At 42.6% G+C, this 23,569-nt stretch overlaps 1 protein-coding gene across 1 annotated transcript in view; it reads right to left on the bottom strand.

Moving 5' to 3' along the window:
- Positions 1-22,618, bottom strand: part of mlip (muscular LMNA-interacting protein) — a 29,168-nt gene extending 6,550 nt beyond the window's left edge. Inside the window, exons 1-11 of the mRNA XM_076891984.1 lie at positions 22,592-22,618; positions 22,009-22,134; positions 20,806-21,462; positions 19,917-20,708; positions 19,193-19,264; positions 18,669-18,749; positions 18,508-18,591; positions 18,348-18,383; positions 16,040-16,087; positions 14,963-15,025; positions 14,726-14,848 (exon numbers count right to left, since the gene is read on the bottom strand). Coding sequence (XP_076748099.1) covers positions 14,726-14,848; positions 14,963-15,025; positions 16,040-16,087; positions 18,348-18,383; positions 18,508-18,591; positions 18,669-18,749; positions 19,193-19,264; positions 19,917-20,708; positions 20,806-21,462; positions 22,009-22,134; positions 22,592-22,618 — 2,109 coding nt within the window. The remainder of the gene's footprint in view (positions 1-14,725; positions 14,849-14,962; positions 15,026-16,039; positions 16,088-18,347; positions 18,384-18,507; positions 18,592-18,668; positions 18,750-19,192; positions 19,265-19,916; positions 20,709-20,805; positions 21,463-22,008; positions 22,135-22,591) is intronic.
- Between the last annotated feature and the right edge of the window lie 951 nt (positions 22,619-23,569).

The raw sequence follows: 23,569 nt of genomic DNA, 5'->3' as shown, positions 1-23,569 counted from the left end.
TCTGTTCTTCTGTAAAACAAACTAAGATTTATTTTTAGAATTAATATTTTGTTTCCAAGTGGAATTGACAATTTAGTCTGTTTCGTTTGTCCTATTTTGAAACTTAAACGCTTTAGCGGCTGCCTTTTGTGTAGTTTGCAATATTTGCCTTTATTTATCTGAAAAAGTCTCATGTTCCTTAAGTACATCTACCCTGTTGAACTTATTATGGGAAATAAATATTTAAATAAAAACAAGCTGCTGATTATTTCACATTTTACTTGTGAGCAACGGCACATTTAAATCTTACAAATATAGTTATTTGGCTTATATCGTGATAGATATCGTTATCGCCTGAAATGAAAAAAACATATCGTGATATGAAAAAATCTCATATCGCCCAGCTCTAGTGGCAACCTAAGGAATGTGTTGGGAGCACAGACAATTCTTATGACGTTCTGAAGGTCTCCCTCAAACTCTGTCACTACTAAAACCACAATTTTCCTTTACTTCACCCACACTGCACTGGTGGATCTAAAATCTAATCTGAAAAGATCAGGTTAGTCAAATTTGACCCAAACAGTTTAGAAGGTTTAAACATTTATGAGGTGCTGCCAACTCGTGGCGGTTGGTAACGCCAAATCAGAATTACTTAACCTTTTCCAGACTTTATGTTCAGATCAGAGTAAGGGTAACAAGGGTTCCTGGACCTCCACAGGGTTAATGTTCCGCAAGATGTTGCTGTTTAGTATTTCTCAGAGGAACCCGCACAGACCAACCAAGGGCATCATAAAAGGTAGATTAAGAAACTGGTGTCAGATGGAATCATCTTGATCAAACACAGCACAGTGATCTGTTTCAAATCTTCTGTTGTGTTTTGACATAGGGAGTCACATCTCCTCTGCCAGGGCGGTTAAAGCAAACACATTTGATACATCTGTGTTTAAACTCACAGCACCTGACTGTCTTCATCTCTGTTTTTATACCAATTTGAAGGAGACCTGTCCTGAACTGCATTGTGTTTACTTAATGTTTAACTAATGCACTTTGTGCATTAAGGTCTAATGTCAACGTTAAATGTGTTCCCTTATAAAAGCTGTACTTTTTGTTTGTTGTATGTTACATGTATAATTACCAGCTACCAGTCTTTGTAACTGCATTGCACTGCTGCATCTCTTGATGTACATTGTGTACACGTATATTTATACACTCACCAACAACACAGCTCTATAGCGTCACCTTTAATGATATCAAATAAAAATAGTCTGACAGGACACTTTTACCTTTAAGCACGTCAATACTTGTGAGTGAGGATAGGTTTGGAGTTAAACTGCTTGCTTTTAACCAGACAATGAGATTTAGTAGGGATGTTAACACTTATTCAGTTGTTGACACAATTTTTATTTTTTTCAACAACATCATTACAACATCACAATGACACCATGACAGGTTGATGTCATCATATTGTAATAACAACAGGCCGACATCAGCATGTTGTGATAACAACATCGTGAAGCATTAAAGTTTTAGTATAGCCCTTGCTCTTTGGGGTAAGTGCTATTGTTTGTTTAAAACACATTGTTTTAGGCACACTATGAATTGTCACTGAAACATAACTACACTCATCTTTCTTTTTTAGAAATGTTTGACAATGCTTGTTGTTTTGCAGTATTCTTTCTTTTTTTTGTTCAGTTTCCTCAGTCTGTTTTTTGTTTTTTAAATACAGTATAAGCACATAAGTATCTGTCAAGGAGCTAATCTGAAATCTTTTTGCCTCTCAAATTGAACAACTGACTTTTGGCCGTCGTATTTGGTTTTCTTCTGTCAGTCAAATACTCACTCTTTAAACAGTTCTTCTTGGCAAATGCAACACTCACATCTTTTGTACTTTCATTCTGACATTATGATGATGGTGATCTAAGGCTGTGGCTGCGATTGTAATATTAGATTTGCTTCGATGTGGTGGGTTTACAGAAAACCAAACAGACATAATGTCGTACAGAATTTGGTTGTATTTTTGCATTTGGCATTTAAAATCTGCCCCAGTTAAATCAAAGCAGGATAAAATTTCCCAGGGAGCGCTGTGAAGCAATTCCACATGAAGCTGGTTTGATGCATATAACTCAGATATGAAATATACATATACAGTGACGTCAATTGAGATTTGACAAGTTGACACAATTAGGATTAAGAAAGAAAGCAGACAGGCAAAGAAGCAGGAATTGTGAAAGGACACCGGCAAATCAGTAAAGAGAATAATGAGCATCATGCAGAGAGGTTGTAATATTAGCAGCGATTAATCATCTCCTGGCTCTCAACATTTAAATTTTCTTATGCACCTTTTTTCTGACTTGTGCTGTGTTTGAAACTCTTTGAGGAAGCTACTAAAATTACAAATGATGTACGTTTTAAGATTTCTGTTCTGGGTGCCTCGCTCTTGAGGTCTATTAACTGGAAAGTCAGTGGTTCAATCCCTGATGCATCCAGCCTCCAAGTATTTGTCTGTATCTTCAAAATTAGGTAATTTAGTTGTCATTCTCCAGCCCTGCAGTGGCTGGCGTCCTGTCCAGGGTGTACCCTGCCTCTTGCTCTGTCACAGCTGGGACAGGCTTCAGCCCCTCTGCAATCCTGAATTGGATAAGTGGAAAAGGATGGATGGAATCCAAAGCAAGAGAAGTTACATAATCATCAACATTCACAGGGTGTGACATTTATTAGTGGAGCCAAAAACATGTGAAATTTTTGAACAGCAGTAATTTATTTTGTGTATCTGACTATCTGAATAATTTTACATGTGAAGGCTAAACAGATGGCTGCAGCGAAGGAGGTCACTCTTTTTAATTACCAGATATGTTCCCAACTTACTCACTTCAAAGTTTGTTTGTTGAATGCCTTAAAGCAAATAGAACCCCCCCAAAAAAAGGTTTTCCCCTGCTGTTACATAAACTTCTGCAGCCTGATGTAAGAATATGTTTTCTACATGCATACTTCATATTATGCAAGTAAGGTGAGACTGAATTTAAGTTTTTAAGTTTGCAAAAACACCTACTCTGTACCAGCTTTGCAGTTATGTGAAGAACAAAGTTTTTAAAGGACTCTATGAAGTCCTGTGAAAGACTAAGGACTTGCACTTTCACCATAGGAATTGAGAAGGTAAGTAGCAGCCAGGTGCTGCTAATCAGATTAATCTGATTGACTGATCATTAGCAAGTGTGAGCACTTCTATAAAAGCAGAGATTCTGTCAGTTTTCTGATCTGAAGTATTCAGGTGTGTTAACACAGTACCACAGTGTTCCCAGGAGTGGACCTTCCAACAAACTCATATAAAGTTCAGACCTGCTCAAAGAAATTGCAAAAAACTTAAGAGCTATAATTTAGGCAATGCAGGTCTCCGTTAGCATGTTAAACATTGAAGCTCTTGACAGTACAGTTAGAAGACTGAATAGTAGAGCTGGGCGATAGAACGATAACGATATGTATCGCGATATAACTTTTTCTCGATAGAAAAATTAAACTATCGCGATAGACCTCGCCGCTCTTGTCCTCTTAAAAAAAAAAAAAAAAAAGAACAGCCAATCCAAATTAAGTAGCGCAGAGCCGAACCAATCACAGCCGCAGCGTCAGGTCACGTGACTTGTTACGTACAGCACAAGTGCCAAGCCGCACATGTGTATTTGTTTGGGAAGCAGCCCGCCACCGTACCGCCCGGGTAATGGAGGAAATGAGTGTGCCGACTAGAAAAATCAACCGAGCGTGACCGAAGAGAAAACAGATAATGGTTCCAATGCCGGAGAGATTGTCGAACGGAAGAGCCAAAGAAGTTCCGTAGTGTGAAGGTATTTCGGCTATTTCAAGTCTGACAAAAAACAGAGTAGCGTGCACTGTAAATTGTGCCGAAAGCAAGTCTGGAAATACAATAAACTGGTGCATGCGCTACGTCCACACGTACCCGGGTATTTTTGAAAACGCAGATTTTTCTATGCGTTTGCGCCTTTCGTCCACAAGTAAAAGGTCGTTTTTGGTCACTGAAAACGAAGATTTTTAAAAACTCCGTTTTTGCATTTATGTGTGGACTAGAAAAACGGAGAAAATGCAGCGTCAAAGATGTGCGCATTTTTTGACGTCACACTGTGCGCCACGTTATTGTTTCGGTGAAATGAATTTCTACAATACTGTTACTGTCAATTCTACTCTCTGCAGTGTTTAAATGCTTACATACACACACAGTTACTGTCCCTCCACACATACGACTCGGTTCTGCTTCTATGCCCCAGCTTTCTAGACTTCTGATTGGCCAACATTTCTGCACGGTTAGGAATCTAGCGCCACCTGCTGCTTTGGCATGTTCATAGCAGCGTTTTCCTTCATTTCTGCCTTTATGTGTGGACGGGATTATTTTTTTAAAACGAAAACGGAAAATCTCCGTTTTCAAAAATACCCGTGTACGTGTGGACGTAGCCTCAGTCTCTGACTGGAAGCGTTAATTCGTCATTCGGCTTTTGTCAGACTAAAGTAACTGTTAAAACTGTTTGAAAAGCTAAGCTATACAACAAGGAGAGATTGAGAATTTCCTTTTAGTTCTCAGTTTATTTGATATTGACAAAAGTTAGTCAGTTTTGTCTGTTCTTCTGTAAAACAAACTAAGATTTATTTTTAGAATTAATATTTTGTTTCTAAGTGGAATTGACAATTTAGTCTGTTTCGTTTGTTCTATTTTGAAACTTAAACGCTTTAGCGGCTGCCTTTTGTGTAGTTTGCAATATTTGCCTTTATTTATCTGAAAAAGTCTCATGTTCCTTAAGTACATCTACCCTGTTGAACTTATTATGGGAAATAAATATTTAAATAAAAACAAGCTGCTGATTATTTCACATTTTACTTGTGAGCAACGGCACATTTAAATCTTACAAATATAGTTATTTGGCTTATATCGTGATAGATATCGTTATCGCCTGAAATGAAAAAAACATATCGTGATATGAAAAAATCTTATATCGCCCAGCTCTACTGAATAGGCATATCTTATTCGGAAGGGTTGCCAGTAAAATGCTTATTCTCTCCCTAAAATTCTGACACAGACCTACACTCCCCCCCCCCCCCCCCCCCCCCCCCAACCCCCTCGAAACGCCTTCGAAGCTTATGCCTTCTACGTTGTGAGATGTGATGATTCATGTGCTATGTCCTGAGGTGGTTTTTTTTTTCTGTTCTCAAACTGATCTCCCTGTTGGAGCTCAGCCTGGGGGGAGTCCTTTATTCTCCTCGTCTTACCTCATGTTGTGCATTTTCCATTGTTATACCTCTCTGACCTGTCTTCCCCATGTGATGTTGTGTAATGTACATATGGTCGGAGGGAAAGATGGCGCTGGCAAAGGTCAACAGCCAATTTTAACCCAATTTCCTTCGGGATCAACCTTTGAGATCAATAAAGTTTTATTGAATTGAATAAAATAATAGCATCATGGTTTAGGTTTGCAAAGTAAAATTTAACAAAACACCAGACTAGTGCAAAATAGAGATGTTTAGCCAGAATGCATAGTTGGTGAAAAGCAAACATATCAGCACAAACACCTTCAGTCAACTGTCAAGCCCGGTGATGGAGCGATGATGATTTGGGCTTGTTTTGCAGCCACAGGATCTAGGCATCCTGCAGTCATTGAGTCGACCGTGAACTCCTTTGTATACCAAAATATTTTGAGGTCATCGGTCTGATAGCTAAACCTTGGGCCAAACTGAGTCATACAACAGGACAATGATACCAAGCACAACAGCAAATCTATATCACAGAGCCTGAAAAGAATCCAGGTTTGGCAATTATGCAGTCAAAGTCCAGACCTCCAGACGAATGCTAACAAATCTCGATGAACTGAAGCAACATTGTAAACAGCAGGTAGAAATTCCTTTACAACAGTGTGAGAGTCTGACAAATCATACAAAAAAGAATTAAGTCAAGTTATTTCTGCTAAAGATGGTTTTAGTAGCTACTAAATTATGGGTTCTGCTTAGTTTTTCATGGGATTATAGAGAGCCATGTGAAAACTTTCACATTGCTGCATATTAGTATGCTCTAATTATCATCCACAAACTTTTCAAATAATTAAACACGTAGTAAATTTAATCATGCATTTTATCTCATTTATTACAATTAACATATTTCTTAATTTATATTGTTAACATTCTCAATTGTGTATACTTTCCCTGTATAAATTAATGTAATTTTGTAGTTTAATGTAGTGTTATTAGTCAGAACCATTTGTTGACATTCTAAGAGGGTCTTTTTCCTCCTGTAGTTTTACTTCAGTTTGTGATTTTTGTGTCTCCATTTCACATTGGGTAAAATTCTTCTTTGTTGTTTTCTTTTTGTTGAAGTCTGTAATAACCTCTGTTGCAAAAATTTATTTATTTTATTATTATAATTTTTTGTATTTGGAAAATGACTGACACTAAACTCAAATTAAAAATCAAAAATGTCATCCTATTTCAGATTACGACAATATAAAAACTCTGGTGACCAGATTCAAATAGGAATGCATACGTGTTAGAAAGCTTCCCCATGTCCCCTATGGTGGGTTTTTAAAATGTTGTATAATGAGTGCTAAACACACCTCTGTGCACCAGCGTATAAACAAAATGTTTGGCTTAAGTCACTCAGTTCAAACCACTGTGGCAGCCAAATGAATGATAATTTTAGGATTATTTGTGAAAATGAATCTTCTTTGTTTTTCTTTTTCCTCAAACTGATAGGCCAGTTTGAAATGAGAAGGCGGGGTCTGAAAGTGTAGGTGGACTGCTGGACGACAGAGAGGGAGATGGATGTGTTGCCATTTTGGAAGTTGCTACTTGTGTGATGATTAGAGGACAATAAACTAACATTGTTTGCTGCTCAGTCAAGTAAGAGTGATGTCTGCTGTTTTCCACACTACACCTCTCTGCGTGACTATAAGAAAGCATCTTTATTCTCTTTATGAATACAATAAATCTGGTCTGTGAGTAGCATTTTCAAATGTCAAATGTTTCATTTTTCACAATTTGCTGATATAATAATTTGTTCAACTGCACACTTCTGATCATAAATGCTAGCCAGACCTCAAAACTCCAAACTGCTGTCAAAAGTCACAGCTGGGGGCATCCTTTCTCTGCGACAGAGCCAAAGATACACCCTGAAAATAGTCACAGAAATTGCCTCTGTTATGTGGCAATAAATACAGACTGACGCAACTGCTTGTTGTTGCCACAAGTCTTCAAAAATGACAGCTGAAATTGACCAAAAAGGCACCCTGTCGAAAGTATTGTGGCAGACAGCAACATCCTATTTTTGTACCAACACAGTACACCATTAGAATAACTGGATGAATGTGACACGCTGGACCGCCTGTAGCCTTCTAGACAATGCTTCAACGGAAGTACTAATTAAACAAAAAAGTTGTTTTTTTTTGTTTTTTTTTCTTCAAATGTGCTAATGGCTGAGTTTTATATACAGTGATCTTTTTCTTGTTTGCTTGTTTTACTGGTGGCTGGAGCCTTCTGACTGCAGCTGCAGTGACATAATTGTAGGAACAATCAAAATGTGAAACACTTCCTTCCAGGTCCCACACCTAAACGTAAGAAGAAATTAATATTTTATTACATATATTTGACCTTTTTTGACCTCGCCTCTGTCAGTGCGCCCCAGGGTGGCTGTGGCTATGACGTAGCTTGCCATCACCAGTGTGTGAATGTGTGTGTGAATGGGTGGATGACTGGTTGTGTAAAGTGCTTTGGGGTCCTTAGGGACTAGTAAAGCGCTATACAAATACAGGCCATTTACCTTTTTTTCCTTCACAATCTGCTGCAGCATGTGGGTGTTTGTATGGGTAAACAACACCAGCATGTTAAATGGCAGCAGTCGTATAAACAGCATACAGCCGGATGGTGAATATGACTCTTTCTGCAAATGTAACAAACCAATTGGGAAGCCGTCTAAATCTGCATATTTTAACAGCTGTTACTGCAGCCCTTAGAGGCCATGGGTCATAAGCCATTTGTGCAGGCAGAAATTATGACCCATCGTTATGTTTTAAAGTTAAGCGACCATTAAAGGAATAATTGCACAGAAAATACAGTATGGAGTCATCAACTTTTAGGTGGAGATTAGGTTAAAGTCGCCACCCTGGAAAGCTTACAGAATGAAGCTTCCTAATGTGTGACAATATAAAGGGGTATATTTTAAAACAAAAAAGCCCTCATTAAAAATGTTTTTTGTGCCAAAATGTTGCGCTCTAAAAGTAGTTATAAAACGTACATTTTTCTGAATCGTTGGGAAAATCTTTAAAGACTATTCTTATTTAATTGTGTTTTGTTTTTGGACACATTTCTAGTTAATTTTTGTAGTTTACTAGCTCCAGGAGGTCAGAGTTCAGACGTGTGATGTCATCAGTAAGCGCAGAAAAACAAACAGTGGCTGTATCCCAATTCAGGGTCTGCAGCCTTAAAATACGCAGCCTCAACGATCCTCAAGGGCCGCGTACTCAAAGACCGCTAAGGCCGGAAGTGCGAGGCTTGTGAAATGGGACGGTCTAGCCTCCGTTGCGCTGCCCAGGTTGCCTAGCAACCATGATACTAACAGCTGGAAACGTGTCATACAGCTTTGTTTGACAGAAATGAAGGAGAAAATCTTTTGTTCATTTGTTTGTTTCTTTCTACATGAGCTCTGATCATTCTCTGTAAGATTAAGCTCAGCTATTGAACGGCGTATATTTTAAAGTAAAGGCTTTAAAACCAAGTTAGTACAAACGTCACTAATGTCATGGTCCTGGGTCATTTTGGCCCAGCGTTTTGTGTTTCCTTGAAGTTCATTTTTGTGCTTTGTGTTTATTCTGATTTTGTATTGGTTTAGGGTTGAACCTGTAGTTTGGTGTGTGTATTCAGCCCTACCTGTGTCTGTCCTTGGTGCTCTGTTCATGTCCCCGTGTTGTGTTGTAAATCAGTCTGTGTGTTCCTGCTTTACTTTGAAGGCTCATGTTCTGGATTTCCTATTCTATTTTGAAGGTCTGTGTCTGTTGTCATTGTGTTCAGCTTGTGTCCTCCGGTCCTCATGTGTATTAGGTTCAGCTGTTCTTCCCTCCTGTGTGTGATTACCTGATTACCTTGTGTGTGTATATTTAGTGGGTGTCGGTCTGTGTTCATTGTCGGCTCGTCTGCGTTCTATGGTGTTCCTGTCTCTGCGTCTCTCTGCCCCGCACCCCTTTTGTATGGTCTCAGGTTTGTCATTTAGTTCTCCCAGTTTAGGTTTCTTCAGTTGTTTTGTCATGCCTCACTGCCTGTTTCTGCCATTGTCACTTTGTAAATAAACATCACTCGTATCATCAGTCACTGCTGCATTTTGGGTCCTCCCTTTCCTCCACACCACACGGCTCACTCCGCCAGCCGTGACAGTACGAGCCGACCAAACATGGACCCAGCAGCTTTGTCTGGAGAGAGCGACCTCGCACGCATCCGACGCCTGATGGACTGGGTAACCCACACCACCAACGCAAGGGCACAAGTGGTGGGGTTAAAAGCCATCGAAGCAATCCTGGAAGAAAATCCCTACCTCTGCCAGCTTAAGGGAGTTTCAGGCTTAATTTGCAACCTGCATAAAGCCCGGGGGGTGGTGCGAGCTCGGGAATCCACAGACTTTGTCCAGCAGCAGCGGATTACGGCCACCCCGGAACAGCCACGTCAGCTTCTCCCGCCGGAGGTTTTGCCCGGCCCGCCGGAGGTTTTGCCCGGGAGGAAGCGACGATCGCGCCGTCGGCGCGTCACCCCACAGCCGGATATTGGAACTTCAGAACTGCCGGCCGTGGTGAGTGAGAAGGACCCTTTTTCTGTCTTGGACTGTGGAACAGTTTATCCAGGGACTTTGTTTGGTGCAGCAGACGACAAGGAGAACTGTGTGTTGCTTGCTCATTCTCCTGCTGAGCTGTCTTTACCTCGTTTAGCTGCACAGCCGCAAGCAACTCGGACTCTGGTATCTCCGCTAGCCCAGTCATTCATGCCGTCTCCGTCTTCACAGACTCCCTCTGTACGGGAGGCTGCGCTTGTGCCTCCCATTTTTTGACTCTTTTTCTAGTACGTATTATTTGCAGAGAGACAAACACGTTAAAAATGCAATCGTTCCTCAACAGCTGGCTAGTTTAGAGACTGCTACTTGCTCCAGGGCCTCACCAGAGGTTAAGTTACAGCCCTCAGCTGACTCTGGACCCCTGGAGGCTAAGAACCCAGCTGAGAACTGCACCCGGCTGTCGCTGCCTGAGCAGGGTCGGTGCTCCGCGCAGCTGCAGTCTGTTTTGTCCCTGCCAGAGGCCCGTGCGCCTGCTGGTTCCGTTCTGTCTCTGCCAGAGGTCTCCGCGCCTGCTGGTTCTGTTCTGTCTCTGCCAGAGGCCCATGCGCCTGCTGGTTCCGTTCTGTCCCTGCCAGAGGTCTCCGTGCCTGCTGGTTCTGTTGCGTCCCTGCCAGAGGCCCGTGTGCCTGCCCGTGTGCCTGCTGGTTCTGTTGCGTTCCTGCCAGAGGCCCGTGTGCCTGCTGGTTCTGTTCTGTGTGTGCCAGGGGCTCCAGTGCCCACTGGGTCTGAGACTGTTTTTGCTGGGGGGCCCGAGGAGCCCGTCCAGCCTTCTGCCTCGTCAGCTGGGGGGCCCGAGGAGCCCGTCCAGCCATCAGCTGCAATCTCATCACCAGCTGCAGTCTCATCACCAGCTGCAGTCTCATCACCCTCGCCTGCTGCGGCCTCAGAGTCTTCGGCCTCGCCTGGTCCGGTTTCAGCATCTGCTTTGGCTTCATCCTCGCCTGGTCCGGTTTCAGCATCTGCTTTGGCTTCATCCGGTCCAGCCTCTGCATCCTCATCATCTTCGTCTGGTCCAGCCTCTGCACCATCCACGCCTGGTCCGGCCTCTGCACCATCCACGCCTGGTCCGGCCTCTGCACCATCCACGCCTGGTCCGGCCTCTGCACCATCCACGCCTGGTCCGGCCTCCGTGTCGTCATCCACGCCTGGTCCGGCCTCCGTGTCGTCATCCACGCCTGGTCCGGCCTCGGCTCCGCCTTCGTCTGGTCCCGCCTCGTCTGATCCTGCGGTTGCCACACCGCCGTCGGAGCCAGCTCGACCCGTTCTGCCTCGCCTCTGCCGGCCGTTTTCCGGGCCTCTAAGATGGCATCACGGCCTTCGGGGGCGGCCTCCGGAAAGAGTTCGTCGCCGCCGCTGGCATCGCGGCCGTCCTCCGGACCTGCTCGGTGGCCGCCACTACCTTCCAAGTGGTCGGCCTCCAGAACTGTTTGCCCGTCGCCGCCGTTGCCGTGTGCACGGTCGGTCCCCAGAACTGTTTGCCCGTCGTTGCCGTGTGCATGGTCGGTCCCCAGAACTGTTTGCCCGTTGCCGTGTGCACGGTCGACCCCCTGAACTGCCTCCACTCCGCCACCGCTGCCTTCCGCTCGGTCGGCTTTTGGATCTGTGTCAGCCTCCGGGCCGGCCTCCTGAACTGTGTTTTGTCCTTGTGCTCCGGCATGTGTGTTTGTTTTGGACAGGTCACTTGGTTCGCTGGGGCTTGTTTTTGTTCGGTGTTGGTCCCTCCGTCCTGGGCCCCCGCCGCCCGCCCTGGGTTGGTCATCTGTTTTTGTTTTGGGCTGTCTGGAGTCAGCCCTTGGAGGGGGGGGGGGTACTGTCATGGTCCTGGGTCATTTTGGCCCAGCGTTTTGTGTTTCCTTGAAGTTCATTTTTGTGCTTTGTGTTTATTCTGATTTTGTATTGGTTTAGGGTTGAACCTGTAGTTTGGTGTGTGTATTCAGCCCTACCTGTGTCTGTCCTTGGTGCTCTGTTCATGTCCCCGTGTTGTGTTGTAAATCAGTCTGTGTGTTCCTGCTTTACTTTGAAGGCTCATGTTCTGGATTTCCTATTCTATTTTGAAGGTCTGTGTCTGTTGTCATTGTGTTCAGCTTGTGTCCTCCGGTCCTCATGTGTATTAGGTTCAGCTGTTCTTCCCTCCTGTGTGTGATTACCTGATTACCTTGTGTGTGTATATTTAGTGGGTGTCGGTCTGTGTTCATTGTCGGCTCGTCTGCGTTCTATGGTGTTCCTGTCTCTGCGTCTCTCTGCCCCGCACCCCTTTTGTATGGTCTCAGGTTTGTCATTTAGTTCTCCCAGTTTAGGTTTCTTCAGTTGTTTTGTCATGCCTCACTGCCTGTTTCTGCCATTGTCACTTTGTAAATAAACATCACTCGTATCATCAGTCACTGCTGCATTTTGGGTCCTCCCTTTCCTCCACACCACACGGCTCACTCCGCCAGCCGTGACAACTAATGTCACATAACTTTGCCGACATGTGGCCAACAGTAATGTTTTAATGTTCTTCGTTATTAAACATTTGCACATAAATATGTGACATAATATTCAGTACTTACTTAAAATTTACTCTTCAGCTGCCCCTCATCCGCCGTTTTTTTTCGGCAAAATTATCCACACCCACCGCCGCGCTATGCATTCTGGGATATGTTGGACCACGAAGTCTACACTGCCACAGCCTTAAGATTCAGGGAAATGAAGGACTCATTTCAGGGCCGCATTTCGAGCAGCCTTTGAATTGGGACAGCCTTCGGCGCGCCGCTGTGACGTAATCGGCCTTGAAATGCGTACTTTAAGGCTGCAGACCCTGAATTGGGATACAGCCAGTGTCTGAGATGTGGGAGCAATGTTTTGCTGATGATACGCTATGCTGCCTGTAAACTCCAAAACTGAACTGAGGAGAATAAAGTTGCAAAAAGGAGAATGGAGTCATGTCTCTCTGAGGATGCAACAAAAACCCAATCACACTATTAAGAGAAAATGTTAACAGTGATTGAAATGAAAGCCATTACCAGGTTGACTCCATTTCCAGTTAGCAGGACAGTTTATTAGTTGTTACAGAGAATGATTATGAGTTTGGACTGATCAGGTGTCATTTATCCATGCTCCAGTAATATCTAAACGTGTTCCCCCACAGTCTTTCCTGTTAGATACATTCAAGCTAATTGTGTTTTCTGCTTTAATGTTTTTTCCACAATACTTTTTAAACAAAAAAGTGAATTTCTTTTGAAAAATCACTTCACTAAAAAGATGGCTTTTTGGGCGTCCAGCATGATGCTGAGTGAAGCAGTTACCGCTTTCTGCATCACTTCACTTTTCTTTAATGTGAGAAAGAGACAGTTTGGAAACAAGCCAGACGCTCAGTGGCTCGTGAAGGAAAGGGACTCCTAAGATAATCTGACAAGACCGGGTGATGACAGAGTGATGAGGGGAAACATTACAAAGATATTTGTATGTATGAAAAAATATATGTATATGTATGAAAAAAACAAACAACAAAGGAAGACAAGAACCGGTATCTACACTGATAATAGAGGCAAAGGTGTTCAAGTTTGTTATCTTTTTCTCAGCATAAGGAAAATTGGTAAGAGCTTTTAGACAAATTACCTTGTGTCTTCAGGGAAACGAAGGGCGAGAGATAGGATACGGTCAAGTTCAGAAGTTTTACCAGAATTTGTCTTTTTTCTAAAACTTTTTGTCTTCTTGTGTTTGAAGTGATTTTATATTATGGTGAATCTAGAAATGTCCACCAGTCAGTCGTAGCATTGCGACCACCTGCCTAATATCATGTTGGTCCCTCATTTGCTGACTGGTCGAGGCATGGGCTCCGCTCAACCCCTGAAGGTGTGCTGTGGTACCAAGATGTTAGAAACAGATCCTTTAAGTCTCGTAAGAGAGGTGGCACTTCCATGGGTTGAACTTGTTTACCTAGCACATCCCGCAGAGGTAAACACCTTAAACTCGTTGTTGTGCTCCTCAAACCATTTCTGAACCACTTTTGCTCTGTGGCAGGGAGCAATTCTGCTGAAAGAGGCCACAGCCATTCAGAATACACTGTTCGCTTGAAAGGGTGGTCTGCAACAATGCTTGGTGCTAAGCATCAAAGTAACATCCATATGGATGGCACGACCCAAGACTTCCTATTAGAGCTTGCCCAAAGCATCACATTGCCTCCACTGGTTTGCTTTTTTACCCAGATTTCATTGTGGTGCCAAACCCACTGGGCCATCCGCATGATGTTTGCAGCTATGCAGCCCCATACGCAATAAACTGCGATGCACTGTTTGTCCCGACACCTTTCTTTTAGAATCAGCATTACATTTTTTGACAGTTTGAGTTACAGTAGCTCTTCTGTTCCATATTTACTCACCGCGTGCATCACTGAGCCTTGGCCACCCATGACCTTGTTGCTGGTTCACCACTGTTCCCTCCTTAGACCACCTTCAACAGATACAGTACTAACCACTGCAGACTGGGAAAACTCTGACCCAGTCATCTAGCATCACAGTTTGACCCTTTTCAAACTCGCTCAATCCTTATGCTTGCTCATTTTTCCTGCTTTAAGAACAAAATGTTCACTCCACGCTCCCTAATATATCCCAACCACTTCCCACGATAAAGAAATAATCACCTGTCAGTGGCTATAATGTTATGCCTGATGGATGTATATTCTGTACTGTAAATGTACAAAAAAAAGTATCCATGCTATCCATGATATGGAGATTGGAATATAGTCTGAGTAGTTTCTGGAAGCTTATTTTTACTGTGAGTCTGACAGTTGCAGTTCAGTGCAACTGGCACCAACGAGACACATTTCAAGTCAATGTGGAGGATTGTGCAGACTGCGAAGTCTTGTTATCACTTAAATTAAAAACTGATTGAATGCCACAAGCTTACCCTTTTCTTGTCAGTTGAGGTCTGCTTGCTGGCAAACTGCCTGAAGGGCTTTGGATGAAATTCATCTTTATCCTCTATTGTCAGTCTTGGAATGGCCGTCATCGGGCGAATGACCGGTTTTGTCTGGATAGTACAATTCAGACATTTGACAGCACAAAGGAATTAATTCTGATAAGCAGCTCATAAATTCTCCTAATTCAGCAGATGAAGGAGCGTGATCACATAAAGAATGTGTACCTGTTTGCGACCCAGCAGCTTTCTCTCCACGTCGGCGGATGGGTGCAAGCTGCATAAAGATGCCTGAATAAATAAGTTAGAGGAAAAAAAGAAATATTAACACAATTACTAATGCCTCTCACAAAAGTTAAACACTGATAACCGAAAGCACTCCCACCTTCTTCTCTTTCAATTAATTATGATATTTGCCATCAGAGAGAAAACATACACAACTGGGAGAAGTAATTTATTTTTGAGTTTTTATGATAGCATAAATACATAAACATCTGGTTGCAAATCAGATTAATTATTCTTACTCAAAATAACGGAAAATTATTCTGTTCATGCAAGAAGATATACAATTTAGAGGAAAATTAAGTTTTAAATTGGAGTTTAATGAACCCAGGAATAAGGTTTTATTTGTGAGCTTGCTAATAAACTGTTGCTATGAGCTGAAGTAGCTTCAACACATGATAGCACGCTGTTTTGAACCTCTTATACGTGCATACTTATGCAGTAAGCTACTTTATAAATGACCCGTGTTCCTGGTGAACTGTGAAATCTGTCAGAAGCTCAGTACAAACACAGACCGAGAGGATGGAGTCTATCCCTGCTGTCCTAGTGCAAGAGCACACCTTACAGCCCATTTAGAATCAATAGTGAGCCCAACATGCATGTCTGTGGACTGTAGGAGGAAGCAGAGGGAACCCACGCACTGTAGGCACAGGGAAAACATGTAATCTCAGATTCAAATTCTGTGCTGTGAGGCGACATTAATCACTGCACCACTGTGCCACCAAGTTTTTTGAAGCTGGTTGAAATTTGGCAAGTTCTATTTTATAATATTCAAAGAGCAAATGTTTTGGAAAATCTTCGAGCCACCTTCAAGTTCCTGATGAAAAATATCTCACCTAACACCTCACAGTGAAAAAATGATTTGCTCGCCATGTCCTGTGAATTTTGGAATAAAAGCATCTGAACAACACTGAGAATAAGCACCGTCAGCAGCAGGTTGTTTATCCTGTGGGGTAAAAGCTGAGAAAAACAGAAAGCATTTGCCTTTAATTCAACGTGCAAAACTACCTGACCTCTACTCACATATTTGGTTTCACGTCCCAACGATTTTGAAAATGATGAGTTTTTTGGCTGGAAATGAAGAAGAATAACAGAAACTGAATGACACAAGCTGGATGTCAGGGAAAAAGAAAGAATCATCAAACGACTCATTCATTTGTAACTGTGATGGTCATTTTTTAGAAAAGAAATTAATGAAAAAATGATCTAAAGAAGTCCTTGGAGAACATGAATCATGGTCTCTCCAGAACGCGTCTCTTTATTTTCTCAGACTTGAATTTAACATGTTTTCTTGTTACACAACACAGTTTCTCTTGTTAGCGATTGAAAAATTGATGTTTTCATGAATACTTTCCCCCCTGCTGAGTTTACACAAGCATCTAGCTTAAGAGCACACATCCCATGGATGACATTTTCTCTCTCTCACACACTTGTTTTCTCTGCAAACTATAGGAAGCATTCTCCTTTGATAAATAATGGACAGATGTCCTTTCATTTCTTGTGCTCATATAGTTAAAATTCACTTTTATCCACTTTTATCGTTTTTACTTCAATGGTTCACACTTTTAGTTATATATAGACACACATATACATTTTCTTTCTCTCTTTTATTTGTTTTTGGGTGTGTTTTTGTGTGAAAGCTGCTTGCCTGCTCCTTTTAAAAATGATGAAACTGCAATTAGGATGCAAAATGATGACACTGATTCGCATTGTTATTCTGGGTGCAAAGAGCATGTGTTTACTCGTTTGCTTTTTATTGACCTAAACAAATTCTGCACTAAAGAACTGAGATGACAACGCTTTAGTCAGCTTTGCATCACTGTGTGTGCAAAATTTGCAGTGTGAACTTTTAACAGTTTTTACAAAAAGAAAGACAAAAAAAAGATAAAAAGAGGAAAAAATTAAGTTTTGTTAATCATCACAAACTGGACAAGATGATGTCGTTTTAGAGTGGTAGCTGACAAAGACACAGTCAGCTACCACTAGTCCCAGAGACCTAGAGAACAGCCAGTGACCTTCATGGAAACTACCAGTCGCTAGGGGAAACTGTCTATCTGGCTGTTGAGTGGGGAACTCATTCGCAGAGCAGGGGGGGGGGGGCAAACCAAGAATCTGCTCATGATTGATTTGGTCACCAGCAGACAGTCATCTGTAGTTTGTATTCAAGATGCCATTTGTCTGTAAACACTCGCTAACTAACCACCAAGCAAAAGAATGTGAAACTACAGACGGAGGATGTTCACCTTCAAAGTAAAAGCTGTAACCCACGTGTTTCAAAAGGGGCAGCTTTTGTGATGATTGCAAATGGGTTCTGTTTCCAATTTGCTCAGTGAGCAGGTTGGTGAGTATTTGCAGACAAGTTGACATCTTCCATATAAACTGATTGCTGCAATCTTCCAGTGAAGAAAACAATCAGATCAGCCAGTGCAGGGTAAGCTAAGACTTTCCATAGACAGACAGTCACAAAGCAGTGAGCAACAGGAAAAGAGTCAAATAAATAAGAACATTTTAGCAGCCAATATAAAGACATAAAATGCAATCAATAGAATTCCCAACAGAAGGCGTGTTTAGTCTAAAATGTTTTTAACTGCTTCTTTTAAAAGATTCCACAGAGTCGATTTAGTGCAGTTGTAGTGACTGAAAGCTCTTTAGTTGTGTACGAGGAAAAACTAAGCGATTCTGAGCCTGTGAACGACGACTGCGAGCAGCAGTGTCCTTGGAGATAAATAAACTTCTTTGTGACTGATTTCACCTGGGACTGGGCCAAAGATTGATCTGACACCATTCTCAGATGTGTCCCAGTTGAATATGAAGCTGGAGTCAGCAGCCAGTCACCTTAGGTTAGTATAAAGACATGCTCCATCTAAGCATAAAGTGTGTATGGAAAAAAAAATGACATGGCCTCCGAGAGTGAAACATTTGAATTAAAGCTGCATTCTGTATAATAGGATCCGGGAGTGACTCATGTGGCAACAAACTCAAGTTCAATTTAATAGAAGTTTGTGGAAAAATGACCATACTTTTGGATTTACTGCCAGGTTAAGCTTTTTATGTCTTTGATACAGCACGATGCTAATCTCAGAAAAATACAGTTTTAATCATTTTGATAAGAAATCAGAAAATAAGACAGGTTATGATCATATACAGGTGCGTACTTCACTGTGGGCTCAGATCCCACGTTTCCTCCCTGTTTCACATTATTTGCAAATTAAAATACTTGTTAGCTAAGTAACGTGTTTAATCCTCCAACTTCTTAGTTTTAAAGTGATAATATCTTGGTGTAAAAATTTCAAAGGAAAATAGCTCACATGCTGTTAAAGAGATCTTTTACCTGCAGACCATTGTTGGTTGTTGATGACCTGGTGGACTACAGTGGCAGGGTTGTGTTGGAGTTAAAGGATTAAAAAAAAGAAACCTGTTAAGTGACTTTCAGCATCACATTTATACTTGTTTAATTTCATATTAATAGTGAAATAAAACACCAAACTCACTGCAGCAATGGAATTTGCCAATATCTCATCAATGACGGCATAAAGTTCCTCAGACTGCTGCCGGAGCTGAGCAGGCGAGCACATCTGTGGAGAGCACAGACTTATTGATGCCGTTTCGCAACGTGTGCGGTAAATAACGGCGGCGATGTGTGCTGTGGTACCTCAGTGTGGGTGTCTGATGCGATGCCTGTGTTCAGCGTGTCACAGGAACTCATTTCTCTCTCGACCTGCTCATCTATGGCCTGTGAATGCAAAGAGAGAGAAGAAATTGAGCTCCCCTCCACCACTAATGGTTTCACTGGAGCAATAGCACGCAATTCATTACATCTCCTCCAGACAATTCCTGTTGATCCACTCTATATTCTTCACAGGCATAACTCCTTCGTCTACATGTATCATACAGAGGTGTGAATGTGTTTTCATGTCTCCCTGAGCATGATATGACTTTTAATAAAGCTTTAAGAAGTACTGTCCTTGCAGCTGCTGTTAAGTCCTTCTGAAATGAAGGAACAAAATGTCTTTTTTTTGCAGTTTCTAAATCTGATTAGTGCATCTCAAGATTTATCTTAAATTACTCACATCATGCTCACCATAGCAACACTGGCTGCATCATTAGCGCTTCGTACTGTATGGCTTGCCATTTAACAAGGCAAATTAATGGGATTAGAGCCAGAAATGAACTCACTTGCTGATCCAGTAGCAGGGTGTTTGTGGGAATAGCGGCGAGGGATTTGTAGCTTAGCGTAATTTTGTGTGTCTGGAGACAGAAGAGCAAACAATATGAATATAAATGTAATTACAATTTAAATTTTATTGAAGATAAACTTTGTAGACAGTCTGGTGGAAATTGTTTTATAGGCATGCTCTATCTCCTGTTAGTGCTGGCTGCTTATCATGCAAAACAGTCAAACTCAGAGTTGTCCAGCAGTGTGAGCCGAAGTGTGTTAGCCTGTGGAAACTACATCACTTTGCTGCAGAGGAGGCCTGTTTGATGGATTACATTATGAACAAACTTAGTTTTCCTTCACCGACGGGCAAGAAAACTGGATGAGTGTGTTATCAACTTCTTTTGCCCCTGCTGGCTCGAAATAAATTGAATTCCTGGTGGTTAATACTCTGAATTTTGCACCCATTCGGTTAATGTCGGCTTTAAAAAAAAACCTTTTTAGACATTGGAAAAGTGCACTTGAAACTGTTGCAAAGGAACAAATGAGCACTGACAAAGACAAATGGATAAAAGACACATCTAAAATCAGCTCCACATAGACGATGCCGCTTGATATCCACATGTCAAGTGCGAGAAGTCTGTTTTTAGCCACGCAGCATGTGAGAACAGTATGTCAGAGGGAACACAGTAAAAAATATCCTCACTTTAAACGAGTCATGCACACGGCACAGATAGAGGCTACCTTTCTTTTTTTACCCTCCCTGTCACTGTAGTCTGATATTCCACTCCCCAGCCTTGGTGAGGGTGTGGAGCGCAGGGAGAAAGGGGAAGGGGTGAGATCTCTGATTGGTGGAGCAGGAGAGGGCGTTGGCGTGGGAGAGCTGGTGGGTGAAGGCCATCCAGAAAAAACAATGGGCGTGTAGCAGGAAGGCGACAGACAGGGAGCTTTGCGAATGCCCTGCGAATGTGTGGCACCTGTGGGGTCGAAGTGGCTCCTCTCTAATTCGTACCTTCCTGTGGGATTTCGTGGAGGAGGGAGAGGTGATGCTGTGTCAGCACGAGCGGGGAAAATCGTTGCACATGAGTGAGAAGGCTCAGGATGAGGGGGGAAGACAGGCGAAGATCTCAGTTGCTGAGAAAGCCAACGAAGCTTTGAGAGAGATGAATTTGGCTTGCGACTCCATTTCTGGGGCGTGGAAGTCTGTGGCTCGTTAATGAGTTTGGGGGACGGGGAGATGAGTTTTTTAAGGTTATTATCCGCACTGCCCTTGAGGAACGTGTGATTACTGCCGGGCTTCAGCTCAGGGAGTTTGGATATGGAGATGTGTGTGAGGGGCAAGGTTTTGGAAGTTGTACAGACTGTTTCTTCATGCTTTGGTGGAGAAGCAGAGAGGAAGTTTGAGCAAAATACAGGAGCTCGGGGTAGCGTGAAATTCACTGGCTCTGAGCGTCTTTGCACTTGAGATGGCGTGCACGTTCTGTTGAGCTCATTTGACTGACATGTTGGTTCCCTTCCATTGGTGGTTCTGAACGTCTATAGATGCCAGTGAGGAGAACCGAGACGAAAACTCGAGGGGAATGGAGGCCACGCTGGAGGCTGCTGAGCACGCGTTACAGAAGGACAGTGTTACGGGGTTAACAGGCCAGCAGGGGGTGTAAGGTCTTTGCAGCGCTGAGGACAGAACAGGAAGACGACCTTTTCTCAGGATGGCAGTGAGGAGAGAGAGTCGGGTGAGAGGAGGCCGATGCCGGGGAGGAGGGTTCTGGGAGAAGACAGAGGAGGAGAGGCTCTCACAGGATGAGAAGCAGGTCTGAGGGATGTGGATCAGACTAGAGCCTGGAGCAAGAAAGTGCCTCTTGACCTGGATCACAGAAGGGGTGAAGACACCAGAGGGGACGGATGAGCAGGGAGAAATGGTACGGCTTAACGAGGCAGGAGAAGTGACCGAGGAAAGCTGCACGGCGGACCAGCTCTTCTCTCTGTCCGAGGCATCTGAGAGGATGGACTCCCTGGAAGAAGCCAGTGTGGGAAGCAGGTCTCCAGAGTCTGCGGGGCTTAATATGTCCTCTGACCCTGGCGTTCTATTTGCACAGCAACCCAAGCTAACCTCAACATGTCTGGAGGTGTGGTGACACTGCTGCTGGGAAATGTCCCTGTGTTTATCAGCGCCTGTTTCCATGGAGGCCGTCTCTGCGGCTGCGTGGTTGGGTGTATTTTGAGACTGGGCACTGATTGAAAGAGAGGATTTGGTTTGAGAGAGGCTGGCACGAGCTGGAGAAGTCTTCAACTGAAAAACAAAAAGAAAGAAAAAAGATAGTTTGGGGTTTGGTTTTATTTTCGTTTTCTTTCCTGCGTCTTATGTGAAAATTCACACCTCAGGAAGCAATTACTGAAAATGGACTTTTCCTCCACTTTCTTAAAAGCCCAGATATACCAAAAATGCTACCCCTGCAAAATAGCGTTTGTAACAAGCTTGTGGCTGGTTTATGAAATTACTTTGATAAAAACACCATCTGACCCCCTGCAAAAGCACGACTGAAATGTACTCATTATAGACACTAGAACTCTTGTATTTTTAGAGTCCAATTAAAATGTCACATTTGAAAAGCAGCACACGCACACCTTGGACAGTCGTTTCATTTTTAAATTAATTTCCTGACAGTGCCTTTTTAGTGAATGTCAGCTTACCAAATTCAACTTTACATTGTTAATTAAGACCCTTCAAAGATACACACTGTGTGTATACATGTACACACACAAACACATATCTACATCACATTAAGTCAAATCCTTTTAGTTCTACATTGCTCGTGACATTGAGAGTTGTACTTACTTGCGGTAGGGTTACATTTCCTGCTCCTCCCTCCACAGAGTCGTTAATTAAGACCCACTCTGCTCTGATAATCTCCCCGTCTGATACACTTTTCCTGCTCGTCTTCTCGTGGGACACGGCTCCGTTCTGACAGGGGAAAATGAAGCAAATGTTAAACAGAAACTTAGCGAGTGAAACCCGAGGTGATCATCAGTGACCCTTTCTGAGCTCGGGGTGTGTTTGGTTTCTACACGCCACATCCCCCCACACATATAACTCACATGGGCACGCACATGTCCTGCAGACACCGGCGTAGTACACGCGTCATGTGAGCTTCTGACACAGGGTCTGTGTACATGCCAAAGTATTAATAAAATGTAAAGTGACAGCAGAGAGTGTGAAACATTAAAGCCTTGTTGTTTTTGTGTATTACAGTAACACGGCGTGCTTGCCACTAGACGGAATTTAAATTTTGCGCTTGTGGTGTCCTTTTGACCTTAATCCTCTTACCGGGGGATAATTAGAAAGACGAGGTAGTAGCAAAAGAAACCTTTAAAAGGTTTAAAGGTTTAACCTTTTAAGGCTCTGGCAGGATCCTTCTCACCTGAGGATTTGCACCTTCTGAACCCATTTCTCCAGATCCCAACCCAATCAAAATATATAGCTATGTGTATTTTAGACAGAATGAAGTCAAACAAAAAATTAAGCGCTTGCAACAATCAGGATAACAGAGCATCCTTAAGGTTTATATTCCGGACTGAATATCCAAATAATAACCTGTGGAAACATTGGGAAGGCTGACTTCCAGGAAGTATCGCAGGTCATGTACTAATTGGAAGGTTGGTGGTTCAGTCTCTGGCTGCCCTAGTCTCCAGTCTGCATGCTTAATTATGTTTGGGGAAGATACTAAACTCCAAGTCTCTGATGTATTCACCAGAGTGTGAATCTGTGTAAATGGTACATAGAAAGCACTCACATGTAGGAAAAAGTGCTTGTGTGAATGGGGCCTGTTGTATAAAGCACATAGAAGTTTTATATAAGAAACATCTCTGACTATATAGCTACAATTTCAGAAATATATTCCATATTAGAAGCGTAAAATCTTCTATGGTGTTTAATTATGTTGAGTAAATGTCTGTTAGAGGAAACGTGAGCACCCAGAAGACCCACGAAGGTGCAGGAAGAGCTCTATGCTGACCAGCATGTTTGAACCAAGAAGCTTTTTGGTGTGAGGCGACAGCTAATCTTTTTGATATAGTCAGCACTGAACCTGTTTGTTTTACTTTCATTTCTGACTTTTCCTTTCTGGTGTTTGGTTAAAGTTGGGCAACAAAGCTGTGTGGTTAGACTTAGCAAAAAAAAAGAAAAGAAATAGAATTTGGTTTAAAATGCACCGTTTCACAGTGTTAGTCACATATTTCCAGGCAAACTGGTAAGTTGTAAAGCTAAGTTTCCTGAGTCACGACACCGGCAGTGCACATATTCCTGCAGCCTTGTGGCATACATTTTAGACACTGAAGAACTTCAAATGAACTCTATTAAGTTAAGTTCACATTATTTAGAACATTCATTTCACTTTGTG

The sequence above is a fragment of the Maylandia zebra genome, linkage group LG13, assembly GCF_041146795.1.
Source record: "Maylandia zebra isolate NMK-2024a linkage group LG13, Mzebra_GT3a, whole genome shotgun sequence".
Lineage (NCBI taxonomy): Eukaryota > Metazoa > Chordata > Actinopteri > Cichliformes > Cichlidae > Maylandia > Maylandia zebra.
The sequence above is the reverse complement of the archived record's forward strand: the minus strand, read 5'-3'. Positions and strand labels throughout refer to the sequence as shown.